Source organism: Chiloscyllium plagiosum, chromosome 22, assembly GCF_004010195.1.
Source record: "Chiloscyllium plagiosum isolate BGI_BamShark_2017 chromosome 22, ASM401019v2, whole genome shotgun sequence".
Classification (NCBI taxonomy): Eukaryota; Metazoa; Chordata; class Chondrichthyes; order Orectolobiformes; family Hemiscylliidae; genus Chiloscyllium; species Chiloscyllium plagiosum.
This window is the reverse complement of record NC_057731.1, coordinates 2,192,258-2,206,722: the sequence shown is the minus strand read 5'-3', so window position 1 is coordinate 2,206,722 and position 14,465 is coordinate 2,192,258. Positions and strand designations below refer to the sequence as shown.

Sequence of the window (14,465 nt, the reverse complement as noted above, 5' to 3'; positions counted from 1 at the left end):
ACCTCTTTCCACCTATCACATTTCTGACGCCCCTCCCCCAAGTCCCTCCTCCCTACCTTTTATCTTAGCCTGCTGGACAAACTTTCCTCATTCCTGAAGAAGGGCTTATGCCCGAAACGTCGATTCTCCTGTTCCCTGGATGCTGCCTGACCTGCTGCGCTTTTCCAGCAACACATTTCCAGTTCCAGTATTGTAACCCAGTAACTGTGTAGGGACATTTTAACTAAGGTTTACCTTGAGGGAACCAAGGATTCAAGTTTGTACTGGCTCTGAATGGCCATTAAATGCTCCTATCTTCATCATCTTATCTTTATGCATTTTATATTCTTCCCTCAGGACATTGTTAAAACAGTGACTATATTGAGATTAAGAATCCTGAAATGCTACAAATATTGGAGGCGAGAGATGTTTGCAGGTTTTTACATCTGATTTGGGATTATAGTTGGCTTTTCCCTACCACTACCAGTCCTTGGAAGCATACCCCTTCCCCAGGTGTTTTCCAGACCCAAGAGCACCTCCCATTTTTGCTAATTTTAGGACCATGACTGGATTAATGTTACCAAAGATAGGCTCTCCTCTGTGTTGATGCACTTAAGTATTGAGAATTCAGTACTTCTAACTGCACTTAGCTCCTCAACTACCTCTAATCCCTGATTATTCCTGATGAAGGGCTTTTGCCCGAAACGTCGATTTTGCCTGTCCTTGGATGCTGCCTGAATTGCTGTGCTCTTCCAGCACCACTGATCCAGTACCTCTAATCCCGCCTACTAATGCTAAATATCACCCATCCACAACCGCTGTGGGCCATGTAAAACTAATCCTCTTGCAGTGACCTGAGGCGGGAATTGAACCCGGGTCTCTGGCGCTGCGAGGCAGCAGTGCTAACCACTGTGCCACCGTGCCGCCCACTGATCCAGTACCTCTAATCCCGCCTACTAATGCTAAATATCACCCATCCACATCCGCTGTGGGCCATGTAAAACTAATCCTCTTGCAGTGAGCCTCAAGCTTTTTAGAAAAATGTAAGGTTCGCTACATGTTAAACATAAAGCTGCCTGTTTACTGTTTTCATGGAATGTTGAACAGGTTTTGTGGATCAAATTCTCCAAGCAAATTTTTTTAAAAATGTGCAGTTCAAGCTGAATTGTCATTCTTCTGTCAGTAAACAACCTGATTTGTTATTCCATAGTCTAATTTATGTCTTGTTAAATGAATTTTTTGACATGCTGTGAACAGTACAGGGGAGTTGTTCTTTCCTTTAATTCCTGTCACATTTGCCATAATCATCTCCAAAATTATTTTAATATAGACAAACTACTTCTCTGCGATTGTTTGGTGATAAATGTTCCCATCTTTTTCTCTTGCTGTGTGTAAGGTTGAGGGGCATGGACAGAATGAATAGGAAGCATCTGTTCCCCTCAGTTGAAATATCAATAACAGAGGTAAAGGTAACAGGCAGGAGGTTTAGGGTGGATTTAAGGAAAAAGGTTTCACCCAGAGAGTCATAATGCACTGCCTGGGAGGGTAGTTGTGATGGGTAACCTCAAACCTTTTAAAGAGTACTTGGATGAGCACTTAAAATGTCCTAACATTTTAAAGCAATGAGCCTATTGCTGGAAAACTGGACTCATGTTGATTTGGTAGTATATATTTGGTAGTACATACTTGATGAACCAAATGGCCTCTTCTGAACTGGTTGATTCTAATGATACAACACAATTATCCAACCAGACCAGACTCTAGGGGGTTGGTGATGATTCGCCGCCGATTATTAGCCACTGCAGTTCTCCACCAGCGTTTCTCCACTGGGGTCGTTTGACCTCTGGAGACTATTCACCACCGGAAATATATATATACTGATTGTTGTTTTTCCCCTCCCCCCACCTGTTTCTTTCATATTTCTCAATCCCCTTTATTTATTCCACTACATATTGATAAAAGAGGTAAAATAAATATCATTTTATTGGTTTATATATAAAAATGAGTTACAAACTTTAACCAGAAAAAGGAAATATATTTTAAAAACCTTTTTATAATGGCAGTCACATTAATATTAAACGATTACATTTTTTAGTTCATTTGATAGTTCATTTCTTCTGCTCTGTTATCCGGCTTATATACTTTGTATGTAATTGGAATCACCAAATGCTGAAGATCAGTAGGGTTTGGTGGCGCTAAACTAATATCATTCCTTTTTCGTTGAATTATTTTCTTCATGCTGCTTGTCATCGGTAAAGCTGTAGGACTGACTGAGGGACATCAGCTACACATTCGTTAATAAGAACACTAGGTACTTCCTGCGATTCTTCTGCACGACGTTTTAAACTTGTTTTCACTTTCGCAACTTGGACACTTGCTGCAGAAGGGGAATGTGTGTTCGTTTATTGTTTTTATCACAGTGCCACTCTTGGTGTGGATCCGTCCATTACATCGGCCCCTTTGTTCACATCGCCAAAACTTAATACTTGAATCACTCTTGGATAGTTTATCAAAAACATATATAAAACCATTGTGGTAAAACTTCTTATTTCCACATTTACTAATAATTTCTGTTTCCATTTTGAAGACTTGAGGGTAAATGGGAAAAAAAATACAAACTTAAAATAAAACTCTCCTGTAACGAAAATAAGTTGTTACTGAAACAACACAAACACTTCCTTAACCAATATAACAACCATTTTATATAGTTTAGATATGCTCGGTCAAAGGGCAGTGGCTAATCGTCGGCGGCGAATGGTCCCATCCCGATCCTAAGAGTCTCCAGAGGAAATTAATTTTGTTTATACCAGAATCTTTCAAAATGGTAGTGTGAGTCTCCATCCTCTCCCCTGTCCTCCTTGTGATATTTTGCACCTGAACTCCACCCTTGCTCTTAACCAGATTTTTTGCTGACAAAGCCATCTCCCTCTTTTAGTTTCTCTGCATTGGGAGTGAGCTGTGAAGGTGCTCATTGGAAAATGCAGTGAAATTGCACCATGTTTTAGTACATGTGAGAAATGGTGTTGCAGTAATTTCATTGGATTAGTAATCCAGAGACTTGTGTTCATATTCTGTGATGGGCAAATCCTGTCATAGTATTTGAATGGAATTTAAATTCAGTTAAAGATCTGGAATGGAAAGCACGTCTCAAGGTAACTAACCTTGGTTACAATCATTGATTATCATTAGCAAGTCAAATGGGTTTTAATAAAACAAAGAACCGCTGATGCTGGACATCTGAAACAAAAGCAGAAATTACTGTCAAACCTCAGCAGGTCTGGAAGTATCTTTGAAGAGAAAACAAAGTTAGCATTTTGATTCTGGTGACTCTTCTTCAGAACGGAGCACCTCCCATGACAGAAAAGAAGGAAATTGTCTTTGCTAAAGTTGGCACACCTGTTACCTTGTGTACATACAAGCAGTGGTGCACGTGACCCCACTGAAGAGAATGGGAAGAAATTGTGTATTAAAACATGTTTAAAACCTGATCAGTTTAGTATTAAGCAAAAACTAATTCAATCATTTAAAGATTAAGCCATGAAACCCAGAATTAACGATGACTTTAAGAGACAAATTTAACTGAAATGGGATAGTTCAGGTAGTGCACCAAGTCATATTTAAAGATAAATGTTTGAAATAAAACCTACTCTGTATAACTATCTAGAATAACTAAAGCTAATAGAAGTGAAATTTATAGTCACATGTACTTTTACATGAAAAATACAAGTGGGGCAGACTGTGGCTTTGTGGTTAGGACTCTTTATGGGCATTTAAACGGGCATTGGATAGGCATATGGAGGATAGTGGGCTAGTGTAGGTTAGGTGGGCTTGGATCGATGCAACATCGAGGGCCAAAGGGCCTGTACTGCGCTGTATTTTTCTATGTTCTATGTTGCCTCACAGCGCCAGGGACCCAGGTTCAATTCCAGCCTCGGGCGACTATCTGTGTGGAGTTTGCACATTCTCTCCATGTCTGTGTGGGTTTCCTCTGGGTGCTCTGGTTTCCTCCCACAGTACAAAGATGTGCAGGTTAGGTGAAATGGTAAAAAAAAATACCCGTAGCGTTCAGGGATGTATATAGGTTAGGTGTATTAGTCAAGGGTAAATGTAGAACAGTAGGGGAATGAGTCTGGGTGGGTTCCTTTTCGGAGGGTCGGTGTGGACTTGTTGGGCCAAAGGGCCTGTTTCCACACTGTAGGCATTCTATTCTATCCTATTCAAAGTTTTATAAGTCACCCCACCATGGTGCCTATACCAGTGAGTATTAAAAATGGAGTTGATAAGGGAAACGCAAAAAGTGTTTAATTTAACAAAAAGTTATCATTGTTGTATAGGGATAATATAGAATGCCTTGGAATAAATGCACAGTTGTTTTTTAAAGAAACTCTTAACTTGAGTGATGCCACTGAGAGTGTGGAAAGTATGTTTTTCCCCTCTCACTGTCTTCACCATCTCTCGATACGCTATATTCCATATGTCACATCTTTGTAAAGCTCTCGTGCTTCTTTTCATCTGTCTGTAACCTCCGGTTTCCACCTGGTCCCTGAAGGTTTACCCTTCCTCCTACCCCCAGTGATTCTCATTTGCTGAATTGACGTTTTGCAGCTACTTTTGTCAAGTTCTACAGAATGCCAATTCTGAACTGTCGTCATTCCATTGCCTGCTTTCTCAAGATTAACCTTTCCAAGTTCCTTGTCTTTAAATCACTTGCTTGAGCCTTTTTAATTCCTTTCTGGACTCTGAAATGGTTTATTGTAGTGCAGCTCAGTGTAAATGAAATTTGTTCACAGTCCAGGGCCAGTTGTTGAAGTGTAAATGGGAAACAAGACCTGACATTTTCAACATATTGACTTTTTAAATTATTTGTAATTCCCTGTGAAAAGATGAATGGCAAAAAAGTAATTTTGAATCTAGCACTGAATCTGAACTCATCCAGAATTAAATAAGCAAGCACCAAGTTACAGTTAAGTGTTTTGCTTGGTACATGTTCCTGTGTGACTTGCACTGTACCCTGAGAAACATTTTTATCCCTGGGACATGAGTTAGTGCCCAACCTGGAGATTTTAGTCACTGATCCATCAGTATGAGACTTTGTAGCTAGCTGTAGCTCTGAGCAGGGAGGTTCACCTGCACCCTGAGTGACAGGCACTGTCAGTCAAAATCTAGACTCTGTGTGCCATGGTGTTCGTCAAATTCTGAATGGGTTATTATCGGTGTTGCAGATCCTGACTCCATTCCTGCTGAGGAGGTTGAAATCTGATGTCACTCTGGAAATTCCTCCAAAACGGGAGGTTGTGGTTTATGCTCCTCTAAGCAAAAAACAAGAGTCTTTCTATACAGCCATCGTCAATAAAACCATCTCAACAATACTGGGACAAGAGGTACTATAAAAATATGAAAGACATTTCATTTATTTGTTCTTTTTTCTCTTTTGAGGTTTTGAGTTTGCTGCAATTGTTTATTCATCTCTTCCATCCCTGATCAGTCCAAGCAGGAGAAACCTCAGCTAACCCCTACAGGAAGACCAAAACGTCGAAGCAGAAAGCTGGTGAATTATACAGCGGAATATGATGATGATGATTTGGAGAAGATGATTGCTGTGGTGCAGCAGAATGCCCACGAGCAGAGGTTGGTGACTGGGATGTGGCTTGTCCTGAAGGACGAAATCACAACATTAAACAAAGCATTACTGCAATTTGATACTTGACGATAACCTCAGGGACTCTGTTGTTCACATTCTTTTGAGTCAAAAGTCATGAGTTCAACACACAACCTAGGTCAGTCGTTTCAATTTTCTTTTCCTCGTGATGTGATCCCATTTTAATGTCTGAAACAAAAGTGCGACTCTAGTTATTGTATTGGGTGGAACTTTTCAGTTTTGCAGCAGGGAGGCAGTAGGAACATTCATTGTTTTGGAACTTTTAATAATAAATTAAGACCGTCTTCACTACTGTATTTTGTCATCTTGCTTTCATTTGACAATCCTGTAGGCAAATGAGGCATTTTGTCCTTTCCTCCGATTTAACTCAAAAGCTTGTGAAACCATACTTAGGACTTAGTCTCCTATTCATGATCATGTTTTCTACCTTGTTCTTTGTTTGCAAAGCAGTTAGATTGCTGAGGGTGAAAGATTTGTTTAAACCATTTTCCATGGTTTGACTTGCAAATAGTTTTCAAATCACTCTGCCTGTACTGCAGATGAGAAATGCACTATGCCAATTGTGTTTGACAAGTTTCACATAGGCAGGGGATACTGTTGTTACAATTCTCAAATTGTACACCTGCCCCCATCCCCTGCCCTGCCCCCAAATTGTTCCTCTGATTGGGGTTCTTTCTGAGGATGCCTGTGGAGGAACTTGGTTGCTGTCCTCCACATGGCTGCAATTAATGTCTTGAATGTTGCATCCCCAAAACTTTATCCCATGATCTCACTAGGAGTTATTTCCCACCGTTTGAGCAACCCTGAGCTGGGTTGACACAGTCATCAGGGAATGCTGCATTGTCTAGAAAACCATCCTTTGGATGATATGTTGAAACTCAACATGGTTTGAATTTGTTGGCACAATTTGATAAGAAGTGAAAGACAGTGTCTCTTAGTGTTCAGTCTTTAATGAATGCTGCCAGAAAAGGAACTGTTTATCCCTTTTGGTTTCTGTGGGCTCTTGTTTTTGCATGCATTGGCAAATTCAGTAGACAATATGATAAATCATTTTTGTTATAAAGTATTTTGTAACATTTTGATCTGATGAGTACTGTGTGAATAATGCTTTATTTATCAGTCTATTATGCAGTTGTCCAATATGTTTGACTTTAGTCAAAGGGCTTGAGATAATAATAGAGTAGCTGGTGACAGCTACTGTGAAGTGGTTACAAGCACTGCCTTGTGGCACTGAGGTGGCAAGTCTATACAGTAAGACATTGACTTCAGTGAATTACCATCCCACTGACAGCAGGAGATAATATTTTGCTCTTAATTATAGGAAAGAAATCCCATAAACTACTGAACACTGGATTCCAAAGAAAATTCATCCACAGAATATGACCAAGAAAGAACAGATTAATTTTTTGTAATCAATTATCCAAATCTTGGATTTTATTTAAAGGATTCATTTACATTGGGAGGTAGGGTGAATTGATTTGTGGATGTCAGTTTCTGTGATGTTGTCACAGCTGTCAAATATGAACAGAATCTTCAGAATAGGTTGTTAGATACGTGACTCAAAGTTTATAGGGGCAACAAGCAAAATATCCTCTCAGCCCTTTAAAATTCAGCATGTTTGCCCTTGTACACATTGCTTTAGGCTATGGAACATCCATAATGTAAGTGATGTTATATGATTGCAGGCACTAATGTTTCATTTGAGAGTGAGAAAAAGCGTAGGAGAGACAGAATTTAAGAATCTGATTGGAGCAGTTTCATGATACTGTTTCTTCTGCTCTCACTATTCCTCCTCCAGTAGTAAGTTTTTTCCATCCTCTTGCTGGTCTATCACAGACTGCGATTGGGAGAGCCAGGTGGGAAGGAACCTAAGATTGGAGGTTATGGGGCAGTTCTGGATGATGAGATCTACTGTCAGACTTTCTTCAGGAGGCATGGGGGGAGAAAATGGAAATAGAAGCAGTTTCTGTGTAATTCTGTAGTGTTGGTGCTGAGCTCCTCTGTGAATTTGAATTACTTGGCTTCAAATTTTAAAAGTATTATTTCATGTCTCAAAAATAATTTTAGTACAGTGCCTCCCAAACTTTTCCTTCTATTATCTTATTTCTGAGCTTGAAAATAGTGTGACTCATTGGTATATGTTTGGAGTGGGAGGAGATCTATAACTAAAGGGGGGGATGGGAGTCAGCCATTGCAAAATTCATGGCCCCCATCCTCAGCTTCCAGCCTCTACTTTGGGTATCCTTGATTTAGTGGTTCACCAGTATCTTACTGTCATATCACTGGTTTTGTTTCTACTGATTTTAGTCTTCTTCTAATGGAGCCCTGTTCTTTAACAGTAATGTTTTGGAACCCAAAATGGATCTGGTTGTTTATCTTTGTTTAAATTGTTCATGGGAGATGTGTGGTGTTTCTCGGGACAATGCTTATTGTCTATCCCTGATCGCCTAGAGGAGTAGTTAAGGGTTAACCACGTTGCTGTGATTCAGATGTTTTCTTTTGTTCAGGACCCCTAGTGTTTTGACCTTTGGCTGCGAATTGGCTTGAAGCTTCCTCCAGAGAGATAAAAGCTCTTAATAAAAATATATCTTCTTTAGTTTTGTTATTTAAGAACATCAATTAGATTGGGGAGAAGCCTTGAGTATTTGCAGCTGCCTATTGATTTAAATGCCTATGAATTACTACCTTCCTTGTTCGCTGTCTAGTGACCTCTGCTGGAAGATGCTTGTATTTATCTTGGAAAAGGGCAGGACCAAGCTTGACTGATGTGCCCATCATGAAGTTACTTTGCTCAATCTAGGCAGCACGACCTGGTACTTTTGGGAGAGCTGCTAGCACCCATTGAATTATGATACAGTGAGGCCTACTGTGTTCAGGTGTGGCTGGTCAAGACACTACACTTCTGGATGGTAGGAAGTATCACTTGTCTTCACCGTTGTAGCTTTCATTTTCATATTGGTGTCAAAATACCAACACATAAAAATAGACCAATAATCTTCCAATGTTTCAAAATGCTAGATATGTCTTTCAGCTGTTTTGAGTTTGGTTTGTAAGTGGTGGTTGAGGTAGAATCTTCTATGCCTATAAAAAGCCCACTTATTAAAGTTACCAGAACTAAGCTCATTGGCTCTGCTCTCTCCTGTCCAAGAACGATATTACCAGTTATAACTGCTCACTAGTGTGGTGTAAAATTCCAAGCAGTGGAATGTGGTGAAACGGTTAAAAATTATGTCCCAATACATGTGTGAATCTAACCGGAATGGAGGTGTTGCTTAGTCCCGTGTGAATCTTATTACACACCTCCCCGTGTGAATCTTCTTATCTGTATGTAACCAGAATGGAATGTGTTTTTTAGCCTTGCTCTGCTGTTCACATGAATGTTTATATCTGGAAAAGAGTATATCAGCTGGAAAAGTCTCCAGTTCGGTGAGTCTGCTCCGGGGTTACGTTTAACCGCCGAGCGTGGGTTGTTGGCAACCGCTCTACGAGAACTGACGGCTCCCAGTTCCGGTAACATGTAGAGTGAGTATAAGCCAGACCCGTTGGTTGTGGCGACGCTGCGGGGAATAAAATGCCCATATTCTAGCAGACTCGCCTCTTGGTCGTTTGTTCTGTGTCAGACTACTCTCCTACGAACCTGACCTTGAGAATTTTTTAAAACAACTAGAAACAACGAAATCATTCAGGATCTGCACCTTTTCAGTACCTGAATACCTAAATTATAGCTTGTGGCAAACAACCAAGTTCTGTGGATGCTAGAATTCTGACATACACATAGAAAATACTTCAAATACGCAGCAGGCCTGACAGTATCATCAAAGAGAATGTGTTTTCACACTTAAATGACCTTGCATCAGAAAAACCATTGAGCTGAAGTGTTGATGGTTTGTGATACACTGTCTGAATCTATGGCTGATTGTCATATTACATGAAAGATATGGCATAAAGTGTGTAACACCCTGAGTTGCTTACTGTAAACATTTGGTGGTACCTTGTTCTGCAGTGATCTTTTGAGGTGCACCATCTCTCTTCCAGGACCCAATTGTAATGATTGCTGTATTGGAATCTCGAGCATTAAATAGCCATTCTATCTATAGCCTTTGTAGGTCCATGCTTTCTAGCCACTGATGTCCTTCTGGAGTGTATTCATGGCTGTAATAATGAAAAAAAAGACCTGATTTGTTGTCAATGGTTATATAATATTGACCAGTGGGATTGTGAAAATTGTGCCAGGTGATCTCTGACACTCCACTGAAACTTAGCGTAGCACCTGAAAGGTGTGGTATTCTTATAGTACTGTGATGTTGTGCCAGTCCTGTTTTTGTGAGCTGAAGCCTCTGGTTTGGGGCTGGACTTGATTGTCACCACTGACCCAGAGCTGAGAGTGAACAGTTAGCTGATGTTCTAAAAGTAATTGCAGTTTGTTTTCTCACCAGGCCTGTATTGGATGTGTATACCCCACAAGATAAGGAGGTTCACCTGAAATTGCAGAATGTACTGATGCTCCTCAGAAAGTGTTGTAACCATCCTTACTTAATCGAATACCCACTGGACCCCAAAACCCAGGAGTTTAAGGTGAAAATATTTCCTTCAGGTTCTCAACTGACTCTCAGTATTTTGTATCCACTGGAAACCCAGCCCCCAACCTCTGCTTCTGCATTGGGTTATTTTCACTTAGAATATTTGACCATTATGGCACAAAGGTTGAGTTTCCTCCATCTGTGTACTTTAGCAGTAGGTAAATGATCCCAAGAATTGATTTTCTCTTTGAACATCACTGAAATAGATTTGTTTTATTTTGTTTTAAGAAATAAAGTTGCACTAATTTAACAATTGTGATGGTTTATTTCAAGCTTTTTGTGGAGCTCTCTGTCAGACTTTTAAATCCTTAGCAAATGTTCATTTAAAATTTAAAGAAAAATTTTCAAAAAGTCAGATTTTTAGTGGCTCTGGTTACTAATAATGGATTGATTAATTTTTGATTTATGTCTTGAAGATGCAGTTAACTTCAATAAAACAAAGAAGTGTGGGTGCTGAAGATCTTAAACAAATTGCTGGAGAAACTCATTAGTTTGGCAGCATCTGTGGAGATAAAGCAGTTAGAGTTACAGTTTCAAGATGAGAGTCAAAAAGTGTGACGCTACAAAAGCACAGCAGGTCAGGCAGCATCTGAGGAGCAAAAGTTGACATTTCGGGCATAAGTCCTTCATTAGGAATGGACATTCCTGATGAAGGGCTTACGCCCGCAAGATTGACTTCTGCTCCTCAGATGCTGCATGACCTGCTGTGCTTTTGGAGCACCACACTTTTTAGCTCTGATTGGCCAGCATCTGCAGTCCTCACTATCTCCTATTTTTGAGATGTGATCCTTACTCACAACATTAGCTCCGCTTTCTCTCCATAAATGTTGCCAGACCTAATGAGTTCCACCAGCAATTTGTTTTTGACAGAACTTGCTGTAGTGTCTACCTGAAGTCCGCCCTTTTATTGATAAGATCTGCTTTCAGGCGTCAGTTGCAGTGCAACCCTTGCTAGAATATCTTGCTTGGAAAAAGAAGAAAGAAAATCAGTGTCTTTATAAAAGAGCATCGTCCATGCAGCAACAAATCTGAATCCATTCGTTCTTCTACAGAGATGTATGCAAGTCACATCCAAGTTCAGAATGTGTGAACAAGCTTTCTGGCTGTGACTTGCTGCATGACAGAACCCAATTTTAGAAATAAATTGGAAAGTTGGAGTTTTCTTGTCAAATTTGAAAAGAGTGCTTTTTCCGATTCACCAATCAAACCTGAATATGTGGGGAAAATTTGTTTAAGAACTAATGTTAACGATTAAATACCAATTTTTGCCAGTAATGGGTATTATTATATGTGGGGGGAAAAAACGGTTGTAAAAGTGAACCTATTTTTGTTTTCTCATCAATTCCTCTTCTGCCCTATCCAAGCCCTTTAAATATATTTTTTTAAAGATTGTGTTTTCAAATGTGAAGGATTATTTCTAGTAGGACTATGTTCTCATAGTTCTCTTATTTTTCCCATTGCCATTTTTGCAATAACGTTTAAATTTATATCATCTAGTTATTGACGCCTGGCTAGTGGAGATGTTTTTCCTTTAATTTTAGCTGTACCATTCAGGTGGTGATGTCATTGGACCAGCTCTGGGGATGTGGGTTCATATGGAGCAACAATAACAAACCCCGCACCCCCATCTCCAATCCCTTAACCTTTTCGTAGCTGGTAAAATTTATTGAAATTAATCCATCTGGAATTGAAACTTGCCTCAGTAACTGGGAAACAGCTATTGATTATCATAAAAGCTTATATGATTCATAAATATCCTTTTTCAGGAATGAAATCTGCTACTTGGACAGGTCCACTTGTAACTCCACGCCAAATAGTAATGTGGACCTGCCTAAATAAGGTAGCAGATTTCATTCCTCTTAACTGCCCTCTGAAATTGCCTGCTTGAAGTGCAACAAATGCTAGCCTTGCCAGCAGTGCCCACATCTCATGAAACAATAACTACAAACAAATAAACATTCTGATCTGTTAAATCATCATCTTTTAACTTTCTCCATTCTATTCAAATATCCATCTCTCTCCCCCTCACTTGTCTCACTCACTTGACTCCCTCACTCGCCACACATTACTCACTCCCACATGTTCCCTGACGTTCTGAGTGTTATCTGGGTCAACCCTCACCAGGACCTTTTCAAATTCCTCCCAAAGTAAGGATTTGGAAATTGGGCAGGCTATTTTTACTCAACCATCCAATGATCTGTATGTTTATCGTCAACTGCATTTGTATTTTATGCGCATGTTTGTAAAACTACTTATTTGATTAACTTTTCTTAATTTTGCTAACTGTGTTTTCCACTTTTTTAAAGATTGTATATTTGAATTCCTAAGTTGCTGTGAATTTTGCTTATGCATTCTTCAGGTGATTAGGTTACTTAGTGTGGAAACAGGCCCTTTGGCCCAACAAATCCACACCAACTGCCGAAGTGCAACCCACCCAGATCCATTCCCCTACATTTACCCCTTCACCTAACGTTACGGGCAGTTTAGCATGGCCAAGTCACCTAACCTGCACATTTTTTGACTGTGGGAGGAAACTGGAGCACCTGGAGGAAACCCACGCAGACACTGGGAGAACGTGCAAACTCCACAGTCAGTCGCCTGAGACAGGAATTGAACCTGGGTCTCTGACGCTGTGAGGCAGTAGTGCTAACCACTATGCCACCGTGCCGCCTGGAATTTGCTTCTCTCAACTGATCCTTGAGTATCCACAAGCTTGATAAATAGTGAAAAATTATATGACTATTGTATTGTTTGACATCTTAAATCTGTTCCTTGTAGATAGATGAAGAACTGGTGAAAAGCTCAGGAAAATTCCTTATTTTGGACCGAATGCTGCCAGAACTTCAGAGAAGAGGGCACAAGGTGATGTGTCTGTCCTATGTGTATAGAGTAGTGCTTTTTCATTCAACTATGCTCATTATTTGAAATGCTGATTTGCTCAAAGACCAGTAGAAAACTCTTGCAGTCAATTTACTTATTTAAAACCAGCAGCGATGCAGAGTTCAGCAAAACTGAATCTTGGAAGGTAGAACATTATTCTGAGGTCCTGGTGGGTTTGGCCTGGATGCCAGTTAGAATGGGAGGATTTGATTCCATGCTGTACATCTCTCCATGACTCTATAACGTAATGTAAATCAGTCCTTCCCCATTCTACGCTTCCTAAATCTTACCTAATTGTAACCTTAATGTATCTGTAAAACAACTTGGAATTTCCTTTTATTTGACATGTCAGTGATCTTTTGTATCCCCTTTAGGCTCTCAATCTTCCTTTTAGGTTCCTCTGGCAGATTCTGAACCCCTCTGGGGATTCAGATGCTTTGAGACCTTAAATCTGTCATAAGCCTCCCTTTTTCTCTTTCCATCCAATGCTGTATATTCCTCACTCCAGGGTTTATGGGATTTGATGGCCTCTGTTTTTTTTTCTTTATTGGAATATGTTGCTTCTGTACTCTCTCTCTTCCTTCTTGAATGCATCCTACTGTTCTGAGAGAGATTTACCTGCAAGTATCTGCTCGCAATCCATTCTGATCAAATCACATCTGATCTTATTAAAATCACCCTTCCTCCAGTTGACTACTTTGATTTCAGACCCATCCTCGTCTTTTTCCAGAACAATCTTGAATCTAAAAGAGTTAGATTGTGTGTTGTACCTGGAGTCAAGGTGAAGGACATCTCGAGTCAGTTTAAAAGGCTACTGGCGAGGGAGGGGAAGAGCCCTGGTTCAGGAAATATCCAGAATTAGGAACAAAATTAATAAACAGGACTTCAAAAAGTTGTAAACTCTGGATTATTGCCTGCTTCAAATGCAAATTGCCAAAGAGATGATAAGATTAGGGAAACGAATGCATGGCTAGAGGAGTGGTGAGGGAAAGAAGGATTCCATTTCGTGGAGCATTGGCATTAGTATTGGGACAGGAGGGAACTGTACCTTCAGGACGGCCTTCACCCGAACCATATCCATTTTAGTGGAAAGTATAAATAGCATGGCCACAAGACATTTCAGTTTCCAGAACAAGTAATGGGACCAATTATGGAAAGAGCTGAAAATGTGTTGCTGGAAAAGCGCAGCAGGTCAGGCAGCATCCAGGGAACAGGAGAATCGACGTTTCGGGCATAAGCCCTTCTTCAGGAATGAGGAAAGTTTGTCCAGCAGGCTAAGATAAAAGGTATGGAGGAGGGACTTGGGGGAGGGGCGTCGGAAATGTGATAGGTGGAAAGAGGTCATGGTGAGGGTGTTAGGTCAGACT

General features: G+C 40.2%; 1 protein-coding gene across 3 annotated transcripts in view; it reads left to right on the top strand.

Moving 5' to 3' along the window:
• hells (helicase, lymphoid specific) overlaps window positions 1–14,465 on the top strand; it is a 65,427-nt gene that overhangs the window by 35,061 nt on the left and 15,901 nt on the right. For all 3 annotated transcript variants that reach the window (XM_043712290.1, XM_043712289.1, XM_043712288.1), the window contains exons 14-17: window positions 5,202–5,360; window positions 5,465–5,607; window positions 10,075–10,213; window positions 12,997–13,080. In XM_043712290.1, the coding sequence (XP_043568225.1) occupies window positions 5,202–5,360; window positions 5,465–5,607; window positions 10,075–10,213; window positions 12,997–13,080 (525 nt within the window). The remainder of the gene's footprint in view (window positions 1–5,201; window positions 5,361–5,464; window positions 5,608–10,074; window positions 10,214–12,996; window positions 13,081–14,465) is intronic.